The sequence below is a fragment of the Cupressus sempervirens genome, chromosome 11 (genome assembly GCF_028749045.1).
Source record: "Cupressus sempervirens isolate cs-2001-9-10 chromosome 11, ASM2874904v1, whole genome shotgun sequence".
NCBI lineage: Eukaryota > Viridiplantae > Streptophyta > Pinopsida > Cupressales > Cupressaceae > Cupressus > Cupressus sempervirens.
The window spans coordinates 471,578,448-471,603,744 of NC_143128.1; the positions used below are offsets into that span (position 1 = coordinate 471,578,448).

The 25,297-nt window shown below is 35.7% G+C and overlaps 1 protein-coding gene across 1 annotated transcript in view; it reads right to left on the reverse strand.

The window, feature by feature from the left end:
* The window catches only part of LOC149530420 (uncharacterized), a 150,513-nt gene that overhangs the window by 89,699 nt on the left and 35,517 nt on the right, over positions 1 to 25,297 (reverse strand). The window contains exons 4-13 of the mRNA XM_089808198.1: positions 15,026 to 15,448; positions 14,674 to 14,822; positions 14,341 to 14,531; positions 9,196 to 9,373; positions 8,770 to 9,036; positions 1,547 to 1,677; positions 1,271 to 1,379; positions 693 to 726; positions 413 to 475; positions 35 to 333 (exon numbers count right to left, since the gene is read on the reverse strand). Of these exons, the coding sequence (XP_089664324.1) occupies positions 35 to 333; positions 413 to 475; positions 693 to 726; positions 1,271 to 1,379; positions 1,547 to 1,677; positions 8,770 to 9,036; positions 9,196 to 9,373; positions 14,341 to 14,531; positions 14,674 to 14,822; positions 15,026 to 15,448 (1,844 nt within the window). The remainder of the gene's footprint in view (positions 1 to 34; positions 334 to 412; positions 476 to 692; positions 727 to 1,270; positions 1,380 to 1,546; positions 1,678 to 8,769; positions 9,037 to 9,195; positions 9,374 to 14,340; positions 14,532 to 14,673; positions 14,823 to 15,025; positions 15,449 to 25,297) is intronic.

Genomic DNA, 25,297 nt, shown 5'->3' on the forward strand with positions numbered 1-25,297 from the left:
TAACTACTCTTTTTTTAGCAAATTGTTACAATACCTTTGCATTAGGATTAAGTGCTGACTTCCTTAAAGAAGCTTTTCCTGTAGCTGAATCAAATGAAGATGTCAACACAGCTGATGCAGAGGTGGATGCTGGAGATTCTGAAATTGAGGAGCCTGAGACTCCTGTCCTAGATGTCAACAGAAATTGTTCCTGTGAGGAAATAGGTTGAATGGCTGATAGGCCTTTACTGGAAGAGGCAGGTTTTGGCGATTTTGTAACATCAACAAGCTCAGATGATCCTGTGCTCAAAGTGCTTGCAACAACAGCCGATAAAGTTGATGAAGCACTAAAGCCTGCAGAGAGTCATATAGCAAATGAGGGAGAAGAACGAACTGTTTTAAAATCATCACATTTTCTCAGCACTGAGCAAACCTGAACACTCCACCTTTGGCAATATTTCTGATCTCTCTACTGGAGGTGATTTTTCTCCATCAGCTGCATTTACATGAAAGAAATATTCAAGTCAAACTAAATTAGGAACTAACTGCATTTGAAAGCAAAATATAAAATTCATTGAAAAGATTTCTTTGAAAAAATATTCATGTAAGGGCCAAACACAAAGATCAAACTTTATTCCTTTTCAAAATAACAGACAAAAATTGTAGCAGTAAAGAAACAATAAATTTAAAAGAAGCAGAACTCTCATACGCACTTGATACATCTGATGGGAAAACTTCCAGTTCCTTCTGCAGACAAAAAATTTAAAATGCAAATGAAGAGATCTTATCAGATAAGCTATATATTAGTGTATCTTGACCCACATAAGTTTCCCACAGATTGAGCAATCGCACAAGCAACTAATTGCCTTTATGATGAGAACTTAAAAAGCTCTCACTAATTAATTGTCTATGCAAGTTACGTATTTCACATACATACGTAAATAATTACTATAGTTTAGAAGATTGCACGGTTAGATGATGTCTATCAAAACATTAAAACACTACTTTCATATCAAGATGTAGTAGGAGCAGATGGCAAGTCAGTTAAGCATTATCGATAGCACCAAAATGATTCAGCATTTGATAATGACAAAGAGTTTCCAACAAATTAACCATCGCACTTCCTATGGAATTAGATTGGTCTCTTGAATCCATTTGAACTTCTTTGTAGCCATAAATAGAACACAGACTATATAATTAATCCACAGAAAATCAGCAACATCCATGTAGAGGCACCAAATCAGCTAGGGAAACATAAAGAACCACTGCAGATAATTATGCTTCTACTTACAGAAATGACTTTTGTACTCTCTGTAAATGATGTCTGCCGATTGGCATTGTTTTCCATGTGTTGCTTGTTATTCTTAACATTTTCACGTAAGTTTGACTCATTTAGCTCCCTGCAAGAGTAAGTCTAGATGTTCAATCAATCATGGCATTACAAGACCATACTCAATAAGTGTGTTAAAAGTCCACACAATAAAGAATACGACCTAAGTCTTGAGTTCCATAGTTCACAAGATGTCAATATGATTATAGAACTTAGAATAAGGATTGAGACACATACCTGCTAGCACCTTTACCCAGCGAAGCAGTTAGATCTGAACTGTGTATTTCACCTGTTGGTTGGTCACTAAAATTTGATGTGCTCAAGGATGTATCTCTTGCAAAATGATTATAATGAAGAGATGCTCTCACCTACAAGACCATAAAAGGCAAATGTCATAGGTACTCCAAGTATAATAAGAAACAAATATTACAAATCGGAAACACACTGAGCTAAGCCGTTAAGTGGTTGGTTGAATAAGAAGAAAATCATTAGAAAATAATGTAGAAAAATATTCTCAAAGAGTCAGAAGTACGATGCTGATGTATTTGCATAGTGAGCTTTGATACTTGAACAATGACAGTGTTACAACCTATTTTGGCATGTTGCAAAAACTGGAATTTAGGAAGAAAGGCTCTTGTAATGAAATTTTAGAAGGGTGTCCATTACAACAATTTGGCATAATCATTCAAGCCCCGTGGTTAAGCCAAATATTAAATAAAATTATAATAATGCCATATACTTCTATTATGCTTGGTCCTTGAGCAGCATCAAAAAACTGTGTTCAAAACTTCAACTAGAGCACAACCTTCCATTTGCCTAAATCGTGATAAGGAAGAACTAGATCATATTGGGTTCGTGTTTTTTCTCAGACAAAATGTCATTTACTTTGCAAAAGTACAGCTCACTTGAGAGCTTTGATGACATTTTAAATTATCCTATGTATTTAGTCCGATTTTGATCAAAATTATAAATTAACAGATCAACCTCAAGGTACTATCAGACCAGAAGGCCATTTATTAGTGCATAAATGTCAGTTGTGTCTGCAACGCCTATATAAGCTTAGAAGGTAGTGCCAATACTTCGGATCCCATAATAGAACCAGATACTACCATAAATATTAAGTGCCATATGTCACATAGACTCACTCTGAACCCCAGAATTTTTCTCAAAACCCCTATATGATGTCATTTGTCATAATGCTCATCTTCACAGAATCTGCTCTTCATACATCCATTTGCAACTTGCAACTGACATCGCCCATACTATATAATAATTTTCAGAGTTCGTGGATAAAAGAAACTAATTCAGAAATAAAAACACTGGAAAATATGCAGCATTTCCGGATGGTATTGATTCTACTTACATATTTGTGTTCCACTCCCTCAACAAATAATGCCCATTAATTGACATGATTTCTAATTGTTTCTCGTTAGCATCTATCTTTTATGTAGAATGTAATTGTATTACATATTGTAGGACTTGAAGAAGCAGTGCGAAAGATATTTGTAGAGGTAACAGCTCATGTGAAAGATTAAACATTTACATCCTTTGTTGCAGAATGTGCAATTGAGATAGACATGCACTACGACACAAATATACCCATAATAACAACCATCTATGGCCAAGAAATTACAAATCTCGGTCCTGAAAAATTCCAGGTGATCTTTTTCCATTCCAGAAACTGTAATGAATCCACAAGCACATTCAAAACTATGATTCCAAATAAGTGATGGTATACAAACAAGACAAGTCTCCTCACTGAAGAATTGTTTTTAAGAACCCAGCTTTCCAACTGCACTTAGTTCAAGAAGAAATGCCTGCATGAAATATTGCTACTAACTATTAAGCAAAGACGTTTGTAAGCCTAATGCAGATTTTTTTCCCATCCCCAGTTGTTCCTCACGAAGCAAGTATTAACAAGACATGGGTGTCTCAAAAGGGCTCAAATAATCAGCAGAAAAAATCATCAAGAATTGGTACAAGTCACTTAGAAGAAGTCATGTTCTGTTGTGTATGCACTCTTGCACTCTATACATAAAGTGACTATTTCGTTGATTAAAAAGTTGATAAAGCAAAATGTTACAATGTACCGATGTTAACAAAGGTTCTATCATGAAAAATTGGATAAATTTTTGGAATGATGCGATGACATTCATCTTTAAATCATTTCAAAGCTAGATTTCCCATCTCTCAAAAAGATGCTATACTTACTGGTACATCATTTGGGCCTTTGGTTTTAGGGAAAAACATCACAGATTTTTCCTTTTATGATGTAATTTATGCAAACTTTGGATGTGCAGATTTCCAATAAACAAAGCAAGAGGCCCTCACCCATCAAATATTCCATCACGGTCGGATACCTAACTTGTGGAGAGAAGACTACTGGCAGCTGATTTAAGCATGTATCTCCTCCATTTCTATTTTCCTATGATGAAAAAGAGATCACTTCAGTACTAGAGGAAAGATGAAAGAAAATTCAAACATGAACATGACAATTAAGGTTTATGCAAAAATTATGAGATGAAGAACATCTGAAATTGATGTCATGAATGGATAAAATTAAATTACCCCATCTCAATGCTTGTGCAGTCACTAAGTAGTACAACTACCCTGCTAGGAAAGGAGAGAACGTCTCTACAGACAACATGAGAATACCTTATTCTGGTTATCCAAAAAACAGATCTTGTGAACATAGAGCTAACTGAAAGAGAACCACGCTCGCTTTTCCCTAAATCAGCAGATACCTCGTACCATTATGGATTAGGAAAGATTAGGAAAGATTCCAATTGCTGCAGTCACCATTGGAAATGAAGGAGGCTATCGTACTAAAATAGTTAAACAAGAAGGCAGTCAAGGAGGTCCTTCACAATCTAGTTGCATTTCTAAAGAGGTTGCTAGCTAACAGCAGCACGAGAGGAAGTGATGACAACAATGATGAGGATCCAAATAGAAGAAAGAATAATCAAAGGCTTTAGCCTCCTAACTCTCCAAGTGAGTACAAAAATGTTAGAAGAGAAAAGAAAGATGGACATTATTAGCATGGAAGATCAACCTCATCATAAGGGTGAACCATAACATCCATGGATTACGTCTTCTTGTAAGCAGCTTTGACAAGGCAAAAACAAGTTCCCTAAATACACTCCAGACCAGACTGACGCAATCCATATATTTGGGAACACCCAAAGGCGAAGCTGATAACTTGAAGCGAATTTGATGTCCCATGGGTCAAATGGTGATCAAAATTTCTAGAATCTCAAGGAAGCAAATGTAGAACATTTCACATTCTGCCATCAAACTTGCCCTTAAATTGAACAACATGATATTCAGAACATGTTGAATTTGGCAATACACATTATGAAAGATTATTGGAAGAAATTTCTCACCTCAAAGATGAAAGTGTGCTCTAGTTGAAAGATACGATAAGATAAGATAGATTTTTAATGTCCACAAGGCTAAGAATAGCCTATGGGACAGCCTTCTGACTAAACCAGCTTTAGTAATTCAGAGCTTTTTTTGCGCAAGCTAATAATGAGGGCCCCTAACTTCTCATTGTACTCCTCGTTGAACAAGAGCTTCCATATTTAATATCCGCAAATTTGAACCTGATGTCCTTGTACGCATCACATTCTAACATAAAGTGTTGTTCTGTTTCCACCTTCCCAGCATTGCAAAACGTGCAAATTCTCTCTTCCCAAGACTCTTTTGGCCTCTTCCATCAACTCATCTCCCATCAGAGTTGATGAGAGTTGGTTTACGAGCTATGCAATGAGACTTTTAGCTCTCCAAGGAATGTTGGCCCCTATGTATGCCTTTGGAGTTGATCACATGTGGGGTTGAACTCGTTGATATAATAAGCTTTTTTCCTTCCAAGTCCATTACCCCAATCTTCTTATAAAATTTCACTATAACAAAGAGCTTTATTTCTTTATTAGTAGCAAGACACGTATTAAAATGGATATTCCATTTGCACATCCAATTGATGTTTTGTTGCATCCATGTCTTTTTACGTTTGCACAATGTATCATTAAAGACCATTTTAGGTCATCTATCTTCACACATTTTTTCAGTTCCTTTTAGGTAGCTAATGAGGCAAACCATAGCAATTGCCTCATTAGGTGCAGCCCCCACTTCACTTAACATAATATCATATGAGACAGTGTTCTTGATTTTAAACTTGCCTATGATCCAACGCTTCTGAATCCTCTCAATTTGTTTACCATAAGGCTGAAGTGCTGCTGGCCCATATTTCACATCCATAAAGAACAACTAGTAGCACAAGAAGACCAAACAAAGTTTGAATAGTTTTCCAATCCCAAACCTCTGCCTCCCGACACCTATTTTGAAGTGCATAAAATGCCTTCCACCCACCCAATAATCTTTTCTTTCTACAACCTTCCAAACTTAGATTTTGTTGAAGTCTATCCCAAGGTATTTATACTCTGCAACCTCCTCAAGTACGCTGCCTTCAAAATAGAACTTATGTTAATGTTGTTTTTTGTTTTTCGCAAAGATCATGATTTTAGTCTTGCTGATATTGACCTGCATCCCAACCATTTTGCAAAAGTGCTCAAGAGAAAGTAGATGTTCTTGCAAACCACGAGCAGATTTCGCAACCAAAATGAGATCGTCTACATAAAGAAGCAGCCTTATTAAAAATCTACCTAACTGGACACCCTCGCCATTTTGCATGTCTAACCATTCGTCAAGTTTGTCAATATATAGGCCAAACAAAGTAGGAGATAATGGACAGCCCTGTTTGACCCCTATATCACTTCTAAAACACTCTAAAATGCCATCTGACATTCTAATTTTGAATATGGACCTTGAGTAAGCATCTAAATAGCCATCACCATTAAGTAATTGAACGGGAAACATATGGGGCAGCCATCAAGAGATAACTTTCTGATAGTTCCATGCACACTCAAAAAAAACACTCTCATGCTTAAGGTTTACAACACAATTGCAGCAACAAGATACAAGAAAGACATTGCCATATGCAAGATGCATTGACAAGAATAATGGATTCTCCTAATCATGCCTTTGATGAATCCCTAAGAGGAGTCAACCTCTGCATTATTCTAGATGTTTTTTCACCCTTTCAATTTTGAAGTGCTACCATTCTTTAGTATAGCTCAGATTATGTTTTTACTCGACTCATGTGGATAATCTTTTTAGCTGCAGATGGTAGTCATATTAAGTTTACATCTCTTGCTCCTAATTTTATTCTAGACATTTTTGTAGAGGACAAAAATAATATCACATATAACATGGTCACTTTATAAGCACAAATCAAAGACGTGAAAATCTAGAAGATACATGTTGATAGACTCATCCTTCACCATAAATCTTTACTCCAAGGAATTCAAATTTCAAACAGCTCAACTTGGCCACCATGGGAAAGCTCATTGACAAGTGGGGGTTTTTCATCCAATTGATGCCATAAGGATAAAATGAAGCTACAACAAAGCATGATAAGGGATGAGATATTAGTTCGTCTTGATAAACTCAGCCTTCAATTAAAAAATTTACTACAAGGAATTCAAACTGCTCAACTTGGCCACCATGGGAAAGCTCATTGACAAGTGGGGATTTTTCATCCAATTGATGCCATAAGGAAAAAATGAAGCTACAATAAAGCATGATAAGGGGTGAGATATTAGTTTTGTTACGTATTAGCATTTAGTGTATAAACCCCACCTCGACTCTTGATGTTTCAAAAGAGAGATAATATAAGTCACTTAAAGTTTAGGGTTGCTTTCTTAGATATAATACGAATTATAGAAGTGCTTGTACAGGCAGTTATGAGTTAGCTATCCCATGTAAGTCACTTAAAGCTTTGAGTTACTTTCTTAGATATAATATAAATAATAGAACTGGTTGTAGAGGCGGTTAGGAGTTGGTTATCCCAAATCAATGCTTCTTAAATTTAAAAACTAAATGACTACTCATTTGTAATGATCTTTGAATCGCCAATATGCAAGGTTGTCTATTACGCTTATATTTTGTAAAAAATTAAGTATATTAAAAATAAATGACAGCTTGAAGATTATTTGGACTTGAAGGATTTGTTTCTTTCTCCTTGCTCCTGCAAATTTTCTAAATTATTTCTTTCGAGACTGGTTAGCATTTGTTGGCTGGTTTGGAGATCATATTCATCCATGATTATCTACCATACTGTGGGGAATTGGCATTGTATGCAAACTCAACAACCTAAAAATAATTCATTATTCCTTTGAAAGAGATGAATGTCCTTTTGCATTCATTTTGGTTTGTGGCTGAGTAAAATGTCCAGATCTTTCCTGTCTAACATTTATAAAATCTGCATGTCACCAAGTTACTTTTCTCACAAGTTGGTAGATGGTGTGTCCATTGCAAAATGAGAAAAGACATAGGCGCTGCATATTAACAATAACCAATTTACCATAACAAATTGCTGAGATAACATCTTTGAATTACCAGCTTGATTCACATCAAATAGACAGACAATGCACAAAGTCAAGGAATGTGTTGAGGCTATCATGGACAATCTCAAAAAAGTTTACAGCGTAATAAATAAAATGAGAGGCTATACTTGCTTTATGGCCTGTCACAAGTGACAAAGTTCATTTGCTGGAAAAAGCAGTTGATGATACTAAAGGAGCCTAAGGAAGAACATAAAGAGTGCGAGGATAAGACAAACGAAGGAAATGAGGAGCATGCTCATGAGCAATGGCCTCTCCCTTTTGTTTTCCGTTATGTGTTTGTTTTCGTCCTTTCTATTTGTCTTAAGATACATGTTTCATGGTGAATAATGTAAGGACATCACCCTCCTTTGCAAGACTGGAATTTCCATCAAACCTGACCAGCAATGTGTTTTCTTTTCAGTACTTTCAGATATTTTCCTTGTGTGCTTAAAAGTTGATACAATATTTTTCTTTAGCCAACTTGCGAAAAACAAATGCACACTGTGCCTCATTCATTCTCAAAACCACATACTCAAGTCAGAAAGGAAGAGCAATCTTCAAACCTAATTCCAATGTATTTTCTCTCCTCCCCCTCCTATCAGACTTAACTAAAAAGAGGCCTTAGATTGCTTTTTCATACACTTAATTAGTTCATAGTTATACTTTATAGTAATCTAAAACCCCCATCATTTTGTATAGCTTTTCTGTCCTTATTTTATAAAATAAACACAATTCCACATTAATCTTCAGATGAACAGTCATAATGTTCTTAGAGGCAAACAAGATTTTGCTTCTAAGGTTTACAATAAAAATATGTCCATAGTGCAAGAATGAGGTAAATTAACAATACATTATTGAGATACAACACACACTAATGTATTCTAGCATCAGTAAAGATAACAATTTAAGATATATAATTTATTAACAAATATGTAAAGCTCATACAGCTGAATGGAAGTTCATTTTAATTGGCAAACATTCAAAAAGGAACACCAAGAGATCAGGGCATGAAAATACCCCTGAAGAATCAGCTGAGGAAGGTTGAAAAGTAGTGCCAGATTTCTTATCAGGTTCACCTACTTTGGGAGGGCTTCTATTTCTGTCACTTTTAAGAGATGGCAAATCCTCATGGCCAGGAGTAGTACTCCCAAATGTTTCTTCATTATGAATGTCAGCATGACTATCTTCATTATCTTCCCCAATATCCTCTGACCGCAGCACAGACGAATACTTGCTTTCCTCGTCGAATTTCTCGGACTCATTTGCAAAGTGAAGACCTCTTTCCTTTTACACAGAGAAAAAATCAGTAATTAAAGCATGAACCCAATTACAGATGCAAGGAATTCTGTCAATACTGCAATAAAGAATATCAACATATATATTACAAGATGGGAAAAAGGTGAAAATGGAAAGACAATCCAAGAACATGCAATAGAATCTTACTTCTGCTACATGAAAATTCCCAGTAGCCTGCTCCTCAATTTCTCTTGCAATTAATGAAGCTCTCCTTTCCAAATCTCGCGTCTGTGGTCCCCTTTCAAGTTTTGTAGTGTACAGCTCCTCATCAAATGTGCTTTCCACACCAAACAGATTCTTGTTTGTCTCAAATTGATCCCAATTTCTGCATTCAAATAAATCATCAGATAAACAGCAAAATAAAATCTTCAAGACAAATTTTATTTCCTACATTCTCCCTCCACTTGAAATTATGCATAAGAACCACTTTCTTCAAAACATACACTACTACACAATTGAGTCTATTTAGAATATTTTTTCCATTTTAAATCTTCTGCCTCTTGCATGTGGAATGATTTTGTAACGAACCCACAATACTGGCCCCAAGGGATGCACAAAATTGCTCCATACAGTCATATGAGATGCTCATACAGAAAAAAGCTAAAACAAATCTAAATGAACCCAATTAACTGAAGTGAGCAATTTTATTGGTAGTTAAAAAAAGATTTAAACCTCACTTTCTATCACAGAGAATTCAAAATGTTCTGAACACTAATCCAATGAAATTTTGATTTGTTTTTCATTAGAATAGAAAATCTAGCAGAGTGGAAGAATCCATGTGTTGCATAGCTCAAAAAAGGTCTTTACCTTATTTTTCCTTTAGCAACATTCTAAATGTCCCTAAAGCTATGGACCATTCAAGAAATCAGGGAGAAGAGGCTTGTCTTTTTTATTTCTTCTTTCTAAGAATCAGAAGTTCTGATATCTTATAGAAGATTCATGTTCTTTTGCACAAAGATAAACTATTTAGTAGAGTATGGGATACATAGTTAAAAGGACAAAAAAGCTCAAATCACGTAGCAGGGAAAGAATGGAGAAGGACTAAAGTATGGCCATTGCCAAGGCTTATCATGGTAATCCTCAATCAACACCATTTAGATTTTTTGCCAAAATTAAAAACCTCAAAGAAAATTAAGGAGATGAATTCATAACTGTAATTACTACATAATACCCACCCATCTGATCCAAATTGGAGTGTTTATTCAGCCAATTGAAAATCACCAATCTCAATCACTTGTTCTATTGCCTAGGTACACAGTTTGAAAACACTAAGCATTTCTCACAAATCAGAGATTGATAAGTTTGAAGTTAGCTATAAAACATGAACAGAATGATCTAGACACCCAGAGATCAGAGGCATCTGCTGGTACAGGAAAACATAACGATTTAAGTTGCAGTTGAATCAGTAAATCCTGTTAAACCAAGGTCAAAACAATCCCGCATACAATTTCTCACTTGAACGGATTCAAATAAGATCAAAAATATCCACTATAGAAGAAACTGGCAGACTCGATGAGATTCAAAGGCATTGAAGCATTTGGAATTCCATCCTTCAAAAGTCTTAAATCAGTTGAATTATCCGTTTAATTCATCTACTGAGTTCTGTGTATATAAGCACCATGTTTATTTTTCTAAGATCTCTTAATGAATTCTGTGCAGTTGACAAGAAAAGGAGCTTTAAGTTCACTGGGTTGTGGAGTTGTTTACAACAATTGCAATACTGTGTTGCTGATTAGTGTCTTTAAATGTCTGAGATGGGCAGGAGAAGGCAAGTCCATACTCTTTAACATTTTCACACAATGCGCTTTTTCCAACATATCTATTGTGTTATTACTCTGTTTTGTTACATGTTTAAATTCTTGTGGTATAAATTCATGAAAAATATTTAGTACTCATGTTGATGAGTTAGTTACAACAAATCTGTGCTAATTCACAAATCAGGTTGGTATTAAAGCTAAGTTGCTGGTTCGGATTCTGGTACAGATGTGGGTTCAAGATACGGGTTTGAAATTCATCCATTTTGTTACTGGGTTGGGTTTGGATTCTTTTTGGGTTTGTCTGTACCAGATTTTTTCTAATATATATATGCAGCAGCAAATAAGTTCATACACAAATGAAGGCAAGAAGTTTTTTCTTTTTATTCACAAATGCACAAATGCAATTTACCCTTTTGGTCTTTTTAGTGGTTACTTTTAGGGTTGGAGGGTCAAATAGACCAAAGTTGGCAAAAATACTTATGAAAAAGTCAATAAAAGTGATGTTTCCAATCAAATTCACCCCAAATTCGTTTTGGATTCCTCTGTTCAAATCAAAAGTCTTCCAAATTCATCCAAAATTCTTACAGGGTTCTTCTAAGAGAATTTACCTGACTCTTGCAGAGAATTTTGAACGAATTCAAAGCAAATCAGCCTTTGCAGCAAACTGACGTTCAAATTCCACCTTCCAGGAGCGAATCTGGTAACTTAGTATTAAAGTAGTACTGTTTCTAGGTTCTCTAGTTTTTCTTGTAATATGGCTAATTTTACAGAATAATGCATGTTACTAAAAAACTAGTGAAAGCGGAAAAAGATGATATGGTTCCTTGGCAAATATAGATATCCACTAGAAAGTGGAAGAGAAAAATGAAAAAAAAAGATCAACGAAAAAGAGTTGATGCCTCAAGATAAAGAACAAAGCATCTCAAGTTGGCAAACGATTCAGCAAATAATTCTCAAAGCTTTCAGAACCTTCTTTGGTTAAAAGTCTTAAAGAAGATTCAACATGATCACATGGGGAAGCTAGTAGTGCCCATAGAGCGTCGTAAAACAAATCAGTGGCTGAAAAATGAGAAATCCCAGGCCCGTGAGAAAGAGCGACCTGATACCAACCTATCACTTTCAACTATTCCTCCATTCAAAGCAAAAGCAAAGACAATTCAGCCATGTGAAGATGATGAGAATTTTGAGAAGCTTGACATGTATCTGGGTCAGCTTGAGATATATTTCAATCTACATATTGTTAAAATAATTATGTACTGTTTCTATAATGGTCATTCAATTAGGGTCATTCCTTTTCGTAGTTAGTTCTTATTTAGAATGTTACTGTCAATCTTCTGTCTGTTTTAGAAACTCTGCATGTAATCTTTATTTAAAGAGTATTCTTCTCCTTTGTTTAATATTGAAATATCAATGTATTATCATTTCCTAATATCAAAGTGAGTTAAGCTTTTTAACAAAGTTTTTCGTTAAAAAAATTGAGCATCTACCTGGAAATTTTTTGAATAATTTTTTTAGTTGGTTTTAACCTTTGAATTAAATAACATGGTGTTTTTTTGTTGTTGCAGAAACGAAGGGTTCTCTTCTAGAAGTCTTTCTATTTTTTTCATCCACAAAAGTTCATGGATGGAGGGTTTGCTGACTTTTAACCACAAAATATCATGGAGGAAGGTTTTCTGATTTTTTTCCACAAAAAGTTAATGGTTGGAGGGCTTTCTTATTTGCTTTTATTAGAATATTTCAGTATCCTAGGTTCTTTCTCTATTTATAGCTCGTTCTTCTAGAACCTTAGTTAATGGTCATTTACACTTTCTTTTTATTTTTTCTTAGTTTAGTCTTTTTTGGGACTACGCTATTATTAGCATCTGTAAATCCTAATTAAGAGTGCATTGTCAATACAACTAGTTCTGTTTTTTTTGAAGTTTCAAGATATCAAAGAGGGAGCCAGACTAGGCATGACTACCTTACAGGAGGGTTTTAACAATTCTTCCCTCAAAAATTATCTGTTGGATTTTAGTAACTTTTTCTCAAAAAATATCTGTTGAATTTTAATAATTTTTCCTCAAAAATTATCTGTTGGGTTTTAATAATTTTTCTTCTTCAAAAGAAATTTGTAGGGCTTTAATATTTTTTCCAGAAAAAAATTTTGTAGGTTTTTTTTTTCCCCAAAAAAATAATTTTCTATGGGTTTTAATATTTTTTACAAAAACTATTCTATGGGTTTTAATATTTTTTTCCATAAAAATTATTTATGGCATAAAACCCTAAATCTAAAATATGATTTCAAATCGTGGGTTTTTGGGGTTAACAATTTTTTCCCAAATTAAAAAAAAAAAATTTGGTCTTTTTATAAAAGAATCTGCTTAGAAAAATTATGTGGAGGGTTTACAGTTTTTTCCTAAAAAATTAATGGTTTGCTCATGTATACCCTGGATAAGATTTCTACAGTTCAAGAGGGCTCTGTGGTTAATGTTGGGTTTTATTTTTCTTCAAAAACCATGTTTTGTATGTTAATCGGTGTCTCGGATTTTGTGCCAGCTATTTGTGTTCGGTTTTGATTGATTTTTCACCTCAAAATTTGTGTTTGATTTTGCTCAATTTTTCCCTTCAAAAATAACTTTTGGTTTTTCTAATTTGCAAAATTCGCATGGGATTTTCTAACGTGTTCCTATTTTAGAGGGGAAAAAAATGCTTTGCTATCTTCAATCATGGTATCTTGCAGTCTGTCTTGGGGCATCCTACTCATCTGCAATAGTTTGAAGGTTTGCTGATTTTTCCTCAAAATCATGGCAAACGTTGTTAATGTGTGTCTCTGTCTACAAGGAAGGACAGATTTGCTATCTAACATCACGTTGGATGTTTTGTGATGATTGCTAGTCAAAGGTTTTGCAAATTCTAGGAGATTTAGTGGCAGACTGATCACAGTGGCAGGGTCAGTGGCAGGCTCTTGCCTCTTGTTGTAGACCATTCCAAAGAAGGGGACAACCTTCTCTATCTTTGGCCTACTTTTGGCCATTGACATTCTGCAGATCCAAGGAGGATCTCAGTAGAAGTAGAATGTTCCGAAGAGTTCATGACCACAAGACAGGTATAGTCTTTTGGAGGGCAGATGATAGAATGACCACTTAGGGAGGGTATCAAAATATTTTTAGTATCCTAGGTTCTTTCTATATTTAGCTCGTTCTTAGATTGTATCCAAAGGAATCTACCACATTGGTCTCAGATAATTTCTCTTGGCCCTGAATTACCTGGATTCACATACGTTGCTTCCTCTGAGTTTGATTCACACCAACAATTCCAGAAGCAACCATAATATTGGAGTTACGAAATCGAAATGAATAAATTAGTGTAAGAAAGGCTTTGATTGAATGAAAAAGCATTGTCCTCATTAATTCAATTCTCAATAACAGAACTGCAATTCTTATAGTCAAGGTCAAAAGCTTATTGCTAAGGCATTTAATTCCCCACAATACAAAATCATGATGCATCAATACATACTTGCTACAAAAAGGACCTATAAGAAAGAGTGTAAAACAACCTATTCCGTGTATTATGAAATGTGTTTTCCAAGTCAACATCTTCAGGACCATCTTTGTCTGGAGTCCATGGTTTCAACTCTCTCTCCCCCTCAATCTGATGAACATGCGATATAAAGGAATCTGTAACAATTTCACGCCTATTATCACGTGCACGACCAATTCCTGCCCCATCTCCATTAAGTGGAATATCCTGCCTCAGAAGAATAAATTTTAGCTTATTTTCTTGTATGTTCAACAAGAATTACATAATAAAATAAATGATGCCTAATTATGTGCCCCGCAAAAACTGTCCTGGATTCTTACGGTCAGAATATGAGAAGCACTCTACGAACCTTGGCAATGACTTGAACAAGATCATTTGCAAGGATCACCAATTCCTTTGCAGGAGCTCTTTTCAAAGAATCGTTGAATGCGTCCTTTGTTGCTCCCTTAACATTTCCGTCCTTAGTGCGCCGGGCCATCTTCAATATTATTCCTGTCCAACCAGTATAGACCAAAAAAAAAAGACGGACATAACAAAGAAATAGGGTAAGAAAACAGATAGACCAAAATCAACAAACATATAAAGGCAAGCTAACAAAAACAAAAGATTAGATTTCAGTTCAAATGCATTTCTACCATGCAAAACATATTCAGATTACTTGATTTCAAAAGAAGCCACAATCAAAGTAGGCATAGAAGACAAACCATAGTCCTTTGCAGTATTTGCTGTGTAAAATATGCCAGAGTAAATGGACCCGTCTTTCACCTGGACTTCAACGGGCTGACCAATAAGAAGCATTGTACAAAACATAAAGCGCTCATGACAGATCCTTTCAGATTCTCCAGCCTTACTTCCACTTACTAATCCTTCCCATTGAAGCCTAGTGTTCTCACCAAGGCTAGCATTGTCACTGTTCAAATTGTTGAAAATGCTACGGCCTCCAACCGTGGCGCCAGAAATGTTGGATCCTGACCTTGCAGGATACACTATCTTATCTGAACGACCGCCAATATCTTTGTCTGGTCGACGACGACCAGATCCATTAGCAGAGGGAGGCCTATAGTGCATTGCCTGTTTTTGACTCATACTTATGGTCTGAGGTCCAATACAATCAATAGCTGTTTCTTCAAAAAAAGATGAAAAAAATATAATTTTAGCTCCAATTTGCTTAAAATCTTGACATGGTAATAATTCAGAATAAAGGTAATGCTTTATTGAACAAATATGTCATGAAAGGCAAACAGAAAGCATGGGTTCAGAAAAAAAAGCATACGGCAATATTGAAAAATTAATTCTCATTTATAAAAATATCCCAGCAAGCTTGCTTACCAATTGAACCTATTGTTCTAATAACATCTCATCGTGCAACTTAAATGATTGTCTCATTCATCTATAACAAGCAGATTATACACTTATTATTTAATGCAGGACTCGAACTTCACTCATACACAGAAAATAATATAATTTATACATTCCATGAATATTTTCAAAGTTCAAACACATCGAACAAAACTCATGTCTTGTTGTAACAAATTACCTGCAAACAGATTCACAGCATCAGAAAGGATCTAACGTGCAAATTCAACAAGCAAATAAATAATTGAGCAACGTGCAATTTTCCTGGAACAAATTTCAAAAGCAATGGCTATTGGTTGTTAGATTTTATTTTTGTTAGCATACATACAGCATCTGTTTTTTGCAGTCATCCAACTAATTAGAATCCAGATCCTAAATTGAATTCCAGCATCAAGTGTGCAAAAGAGAGAAAATTTCCGTAATGGCTGTAGGTGGACTTGTGCACAAAATAGGCACACGAACAGTTGCACTATAGTTGAACATCTGACCTAGAAATCCCATCAAGTAGCCATGCATGCAATCAATGCTCAAAAATATCATAAAATCCATCCTATCCTTGTGTTTTGAAAACAAAAGAATATTATGCTTATACAATGTCTAGATAAATTGAGCCCATACTACTTTGTAATTATTGAATATGCCCAAGTTTCTTATCTATTACAGTTGCCAATATGGTATTAGAGTAAAATCTCTCTAATTTTGTCTCTCTTCCGTAGATTTACTTCTATTTCTAACGATCACTCTTCTTCTATGTTTCCATATAGTCTCTCTGATCAATATGCAAACTTTATATTTCTCTCTTCAGAATGTTTCTCTGTCTCTCTCTTTGTTCGCTACAGAAACATTCTTGTGTATACTTGTATATATAGATCATTTATGATCTTTGTTTAAAAACACATTCATTATTTTACCATAATATGGTATCGGAGCTATTTTTTTCGAAAAATAGAATCGATACTTTAATGAAGTGCCCAGGCCCTATAAATTATATGGCCTTTATATGTCTCTTATCTCTAACCCACGTCTTTACCCTAGCGATCGGTGGAAGCAAGGATAGGTACGACGCTCGCTTGGAGCTGGTAACGCAACGAGACGTGCTAGGAATAATGTGCATTTGAAAATTTGAATGCGGGGATATTTTCTAAATCCATCTAGGGTTTCTGTATACTTTTTTCTTTGGGATGCTTTTCTCCTACAACTCGTGCATCATATGCCTCTCCCTTACCCGCATGACCGGCTTCCTCTGGAAAACGACTGGCTTTTTGGCATTTTTGGGCCTACATTTGATGTTTTCTTTGTGAGCCTATATTTTCTGCAAATATCTAAGCTTTCATGACCACCTCTAGTTCCTGCACTTTCAGCTTGGGTTTCTACCTTTCAAATCAAGCTGAAATTTTATTTTAATTGCCAATTTGAACTAGGTTTTTCCAAATCTCAACTGGGTTGGTCTTCGTTTTTTCTAGGTGCATTGTTTTACATGTTACAAATGTAAATGGTGGAATACTTGAATAAATTAATCAGAGATCAAACTAATCTATATATACAAAGAGGAGAGTCGAATAGAATAGAAACATTCTATTCTAGACTACACCTAAATATTAGAAACATTCTAATATTTACAGAGATATAATAAGATACAATAGTGAGCATTAAAAAGAAACATGAAGGTTATTTTAATACCCCCCTTAATGCTCAATCTATTTACTACACCAATAGATCCCCTGAATTTAACAAATTTGTCAGGACCAAGGGGTTTTGTGAAAATATCTGCTGATTGCTCTGAGGTAGGGACATAGCGTAACTGAATAGATCCATCTTCTACTAATTGTCGGATGTAATGGCAATGAAGCTCTATGTGCTTGGTTCGTTCATGAAACACTGGGTTCTTGGCAAGTTTGAGTACGCCCTGATTGTCTAAAAACAAAGAAGTCGGACCTGCTTGAGGAGTATGCATATCTGCAAGCATCTGCCGGAGCCAAACTGCTTCACAAGTTGCCTTAACAGTTCCTCTATATTCTGCTTTTGTAGAGGAGAGTGCATGTGCCTGTTGCTTCTTACTGGTCCAAGTAACTGCTGCAGATCCAATACTAAACACATAGCCTGAAGTAGATTTCTTGTCATCAACTGAGTCGGCCCAATCGAAATCAGTGAATCCACTGAGCTAAGGAGTAGTACTCCTTGTGTAAAGAAGACCATAATCTGAAGTACCATGTACATAGCATAACACACGTTTCGCTGCAATCCAATGATCAGTCTTGGGGTTTGTCATGAACCGTGAGATGTAGCTGACTGCAAAACTGAGATCAGGTCTAGTAGTAGTGAGGTAGATGAGACTACCTACTAGCTGCCTGAAGAGTGTTTCATCTATAGGAGAAACAGATTGTGCGGACAATTTCAAACCAGTCTCCATAGGAGTGAAGGCAGATTTGCAATCTTGCATTCGAAACCTATCAAGCAAACTTCTGGCATACTTGGACTGAGACAAAAAAATACTATTGTCAGTCTGCCAAACCTCAATACCTAAACAATAATGAAGCAATCTGAGATCTGTCATATCAAAAGTTCTGCATAGATCCTATTTGATTTCTGAAATCAAATGTTCTGAATTTCCAGTAATGATCAAATCATCCACATAGAGAACAAGAAAAAGAATATCATTACCAAAGTGTTTAATATACAGATTACTGTCCGATGGACTACGCTGAAATCCTTGAGCAACCAAGTAGCGATCAATCTTTATGTACCAAGCCCTAGGTGCCTGTTTAAGACCATAGAGGGCCTTCTGGAGTCTACATACTTTGTGTTCTGAACCGGCAACCTTAAAACTTGGGGGCTGCGTCATGTAGACTTCTTCCTGTAATTCACAATTGAGGAAGGCACTCTTCACATCCATCTGATGAACTTTCCAACCATACTGAGCTGCAATTGCAAGAAGAATGCGAATGGTGCTCATCTTGGCTGTCGGAGCAAATGTCTCCTCATAATCAATGCCTTCGCGCTGGGTGAATCCTCGAGCAAGAAGTCTGGCTTTGTATTACAGCTAATGGGTTTCTTCCTAGGAGGGAGATCTGAAAGAACCCAGGTGTGGTTCTTTTGAAGACTCTGAAGCTCAGCATCCATTGCTTGTTCCCATTCTGGAATTCCTTTGGCCTCTACATATATCTGGGGCTCAAGGATACTGTGGATGTTGGCCATAAGAGCTATATTAACTGTGTTGTGCTAAAGACTCTTATTTCTGGAGGTTCTACCCTCAATGAGTTCATCAGGACGAAGATCACTAATCGTTTGAGCCCACCATTTTGACCGAAGAGTCGAGGAGCCAATATCAGATGCTGTCGGAATAGTTGGATGAGAAGCAAGAGCAGGAGTTGTATTATCTAGAAGTGACTGAGGTGGTGTATCAGTAGCATCAGATGACTCATATAAAATAGAAGAACCCAAGTCAGAGATTTCTGAAGACTAAATCTCGGAATGTGGTGGGGAGTCAGAGAGCAGAAATGGTCTGAGTTCCTCATCAAACACAACATCACAACTAAAGATTAAACAATCGGTATTTACATCAATCAGTTTGTAGGCCTTATGTGTGTGATTGTATCCTCTAAACATAAGTTTCTGGCTTTTGGAATCCAACTTAGTGCGTTTGGCATCAGGAATCCATACATATGCCAGAGAGCCAAAAACTTTCAAATGGTTGATCCTAGGTTTGCGACCAAAGCAAGCTTCCTCAGAAGTCTTATGATTAACTGCAAGTGTGGGTGACCGGTTAAGAAGGTAGACAGCTGTGGATACTGCTTCTGCCCAATATTTTCTAGGAACATTTCTATGTTCTAGCATAGCCCCAGCCATTTCTGTGATGGTACGGTTTCGACGCTCTACAACACCATTTTGTTGAGGGGTGTGAGGTGTGGTGAACTGATGTCTAATGCCATGAGTAGTACAGAAGGCAAAGAAAGTAGAAGAATAGAATTCCCCCCCATTATCGATCCTAAGAGTACAAATAAAGGCACTAGACTCTTTTTCTACTAGAGCTTTAAACTGCTGAAATACAAGAAAGGCATCTTATTTTTGCTTAAGAAAATATACCCACATTTTGCAATTGAAATCATCCACAAAGAGTAAAAAATACCTATTCCCAGTAATAGGAGTATTCATAGGACCACATACATCAGCATGGATCAGCTAGAGTACTTTGGATGCCCGCCATGATTCACCATTCTTAAATGGTGTCCTATGTTGCTTCCCTACTTGGCAAGCTCCGCAAATGCGATGGTTCTGGGTCTGAATATTAGGTAGGCCATGGACTAAATTATCCCGAGCAAGTTGTGCTAGTTACTGAATGTTCAGATGACCGTATCGTTGATGCCAGAGACTGCTGAGAGCGGATGATTCGGCGATGAAGGCATGCTCAAGGGAATCGTCTGAATCTACAAGCCTATAAATACCATGATCCTCAAGACCGAAAGCAAGGGTAGTGCGAGAAGCACGCTTAATAATCGAACACTTATTTCCACTGAAAACAACATCCAACAGAGGAGAGTGTTTCATAATCTGACTAACAGACAAAAGATTATGTTTCATGCCAGGACAATAACATACATTGAGAAACATGAGCTTTCTTCCTCTAGACTGAATCTAAACATTGCCCTTGCCGACAATATTGTATTCTTCGCCACCTCCAAAGATTATTGAGTCAGAATAGGGAGTGAATTCAACAAACCAATCACGCCTATGAGTGAAATGTCGAGAGGCACTAGAATCGATGTACCAGGCAGAAGATTTCACATGATTTGCAGGTATGCTGGCCATAAAAGCATGGTAGATAGATTCTTTCTGCTCTGAGTGTTGGGCAGCATTGGCTTGCTATTTAATTGAGTCTGACTTCTGATGCTATTAATACAGATGCTTATAATATGTGAATATTTCAAATGGCACAAACTTCGAGGTGAGAAAATGAAAGACCTAGAAAAATTGGAGTACCCCGAAAAGAGCACAAAAAACCCAAAAATAAAATGTTGTCGGAATCCAGATCCGCTGGCTCGAAAATCGAGGCACAAAAAATGAGGCACCCGCAAAAATCTGATGAAGACCCACTTGAGATTTCAAAAAACCCAACAAGAATATGTGATCAGAAAATTTTTCCGAAGTCAAAAAACTAGAGTTTCGAGCAGAATAACAATCGGCGGCCAAAGAGGTCAAAAAGGCAGAAAAATGATGTTTGCAAGTAAAAAAACAACAAAACCCAGCAGCAGAAACACAAGCAGAATATCCAACAAGGATAGATAGACCCGTTTTTTGAAAAAAAGCAACCTAAAAATCCCACTTTTTGAGATTTGGGTGTGAACAAATTTGAAAAAACGACCTCCGGATTTGAAAAAAACAACCTTCAAATTTGTGATTTGCAGACTACGCCACGAGTTTCCAAGAAAAAAAATTGGCAGAAAACAAATCCACGATTTTCCAAGAACGCCAGTAGCTGAAGACACAATTTTTCAGTCGATTTGCAGAGGGTTTAAACCCTAGCTCTGATACCATGTTACAAATGTAAATGGTGGAATACTTGAATAAATTAATCAGAGATCAATCTGATCTATATATACAAAGAGGAGAGTCGAATAGAATAGAAACATTCTATTCTAGACTACACCTAAATATTAGAGACATTCTAATATTTACAGAGATATAATAAGATACAATAGTGAGCATTAAAAAGAAACATGAAGGTTATTTTAATATTACATGCCTCAATTTTTGAACTAGCAAATTCAAAATCTAATTTCAGATTCTTTTTAAGTTTTTCATGCTCTCTTCTAGATATCCATTTATTTTTTTGGGTCTTCGGTCTATTTGCCTCAAAGTTCATGCATTTTCAAATATTCATTTTTTGCATCAAAAACATGTCATGGCATCTCTCACCAATCTTCTATTGGAAGGTAGTCATGGCATCTCTCACCAATCTTCTATTGGCAGGTAGTCAACAATTCAATGGAAAGAACTACAACACCTAAAAGTAAAGAATGATGAAGATCTTCGAGTACGATCGCCTTGAGGCGCTTGTTCTGGGTACCGAGACTCGTCCTACCACAAGCCAATATTGCAAAACATGCAAAGCTCACTGATCAGCCCGGGTCTACCTTTTATGCCTTTTGAAGATTCTCCTGCAAATATTTTGTTTTGAAGTTAGATTGACCATTAAGGGAGGGTATTAGAGTAAAATCTCTCTAATTTTGTCTCTCGTCTGTAGATTTACTTCTATTTCTAATGGTCACTCTTCTTCTATTTCCATATTCTCTCTTTGTTCAATGTCGAAACTTTATATTTCTCTCTTCAAAATGTTTCTATTCCTCTCTCTTTGTTCGTTATAGAAACATTCTTGTATATACTTGTATATATAGATCGTTTATGATTTTTGTTTAATAACACATTCATTATTTTACCATAATATATGGAAATCAGGATTAGTTAAATTCATAAAAGTATATTAAAAAAAAAGCAACTTTCACAATAATCACCATATCTTGACACCAATAACCTTCATTTCAATAAGGTGGCAAAAGCAAGTGCTTGTTGCTTTATTTCACAAAACTTTTAGAGTCTATGACAAGGCATTTATTGTTGTGAAAACTTAAGGATTTCTAAAAAAGGCATTAGCATTGTCTTTATTGCAATGAGGAGAGTTGTTGGAAAGCAAACATTAGAAGGTCGCACAAATGATAATAGGATGGCTCGCCCAATTGTTTTTATTTTACATTGTTGGCAAATATAAGCCTCGCAAGGTCAATGATGATTGCATTCATTTAATGTTATTTTGGCTAATTATATTTTTTGTACATGACATCATTTTAGTGTCACTAGTAGTTGCATGGGTCTGACAAGAACTTGATGTTCTAAGCACATTTATTGGATATTAACAGATTCAAAATCAAACTCAGTGAAACTAAACACTTATTTTTAACATATCAAGAAGCTAAGTCAGTTAATCACATCAACAAAGGAAGCATTCTCAAAAAATGACCTCTTAGGCTTACTTTGAAGCTCTTAAAGTCTTATACCCACTCTACAGCTCTCTTCATTGGATCCTCATTCAACATGTTTTCAGCTTCAAAGATGAGCTCAAAACTAAGGGTTGTGCTACTCTTCAAATGTTAAACACATGTCACAACAAATTCCCAATCCTTCCAGTCACTAGTTATTCTAGATTTGCTTTAAGAGTGTCAAGTTTGACGACTCTCGCACTATCATTCAAACTGAGCATATGTTGAAAGATTGTAACCTCAACCCACACGAAAAAATAGTTCCATACCATGTTATTCTAGTTCTTCATACATTCCATGTTACCTCCTCCATATTTAATGTGGGCATCTATTATTCTTGTTGCATTTGGCAGCTTTTCTTTTTCATAACAACTATGCCCATTTACCAAAAACATGTATAATATTCAATAAACATAGCTAGTTAAAGGGTAAGTTACAACACTCTTAACTACCACTTTACTTTGCAATCTGATTTTCATTTGACATTAGGAGAAAATCTTACAAATACATTTATTATTTATGCCCCGTATGAGAGAGATGTTATGGTAAATTGATGTTGTTTTAGCTATATTAAACAAAGGAGATGAAAGCTCCTTAAATAGATTTACAAAAACAATGTTTCTAAAAAAAACAATCGTAAACTAAAGACGAAAACGTAAACTACCTAATAAACTAAAGACTATCTAAGATGGCCATTAAAGAAACATTATAAAATTCTAATACCCTCCCTTAATGGCCATTGTCTAACTATTGTCATTTGGTCACAAATTCTACAAAACATTTTGTTGCTCCTGAGACCCTCCCTGTATCTGCAAAATATTAATGACCAAGAAGCCAAAATTCGCTCATAAAAGAACAAAGAAAGGTGCCCCCTTCTTCAAAATGCTTTGCAACAAGAGACAAGATCCTGCCACTAATCCTCCCAAAATCAACAAAACATCTTACCATAAATCATCATAAAATATCCAACTTGAGTTTGGATAATAGAGCTGCTCTTCCATGAAGACGGAGACAAACATTGGGAACAGTTAGCACGATTTTGAAAAAAATTTGACAAAGCCTCCAAACTTTGCAGATGAGCATGATGCCCCAAAATAAACTACAAGGTGTGACTTTTTTAGAAGAAAAAACGGAAAAACCTAACATAATTTTTGAGGTGAAAACTCAATCAAAACCCAACATGCTTTTTGAGGTGAAAACTCAATCAAAACCCAACATGTTTTTGAGGTGAAAAATCAATCAAAACCAAACAATACAAAGCTTTGCTTTTTTAGTGAAAATGGTAAAACCCACCAGCTAATTTTAGAGGAAAAAATTATAAACCCACAAAGGAATCCAACACAACTTTGTGAATAACGGAATCAAAAAGCTTTTAAGGGAAAAAAATTCTAAAAACCCATCAAAAAAAATTTACAGGAAAAATATATGAAAACCCATCAGAAATTTTTAAGGGCAGCAAAACACGAGACTTCGAATGGTACACAAGTACATGCAACAAATATGCAAGTACATGCAACCCTAAAAAATTAGAGACTTTTGCTGCTACTAAGAAATCTTGAGATCAAAACCCTTAACCGGGCTTGCAATTTCCAGCAAAAATCCTCGAAGACAAAACACAAAAGTTTCATAAAATATCCAATTTTTACTTTAAAAAAATGAAAAGCAAATTTCTAGAAAAAATTCCAAATCAAAAGAGGCTCAATTTTTTCTTAAAAAAACCTGCCAAATTTTATGAAATCCCAAATTTTGTTCTACCTTTGATTGAAGAAAACTTAATTAATGCCATTTTATACATTGTCAAAGTAACTTTAATCTCTTTTATCAAGGGAAACAGGCCCACCCAATTTGAACTTGGGTTATCAGTGCAGAAAGTGCTTCATCTGCCCACTAATCCATTGTAACTAGTCTAGCTAGTTTAAATTTATCAGTTATTATTATATCAAATACCACACTAATTACAATGCAAATACTGTGAAGCCAAAAAAAGCCAAATTTTAACACTACAACAATAATCAGGACCAGTATAATCATTGCTTCTGACAATTCCATTTGATAATTCTCTTGTGCAAACAAAACAAAGAAAAACCAAATATAAACCTCCAATATTCTTCTTTCCACTTCCCCACAAGTAAGATACATCATATAGAGAATGACCTTTTATTGCAAAATTGAATATACTCAGTTTTTGTAACATAGGTTTTGATTAAAGATAAAACAGGTTTTCAAGGACCAAAAACCCTTTACAACATGGTCACAAAAGATATTCCAAGAAAGCCCACAAGAAGGATTGGAACAAGACCAATACAAGGGTTTTGCCAACATGCTCCCACAACCTGAAACAAATGCTACACAAAAACCATCATGCAACCAAAATCTAAAGAAAGGACCAGATAAAACTCCAGCCCAAACATCCACATGCAGAAACCATTAAGATTTTCGTTTAGCCCTGCTTTCATGAAAACGAAGAGTGGTGTCAAAACAGGGCAAAGACCACTTGAATGTTTTTCCTTTCACTGTAATCCAACCCTCTTCCACCTTAGCAGCCTCATCCAATCAATCCAACAAATCCAACACTGGAGTCCCAAC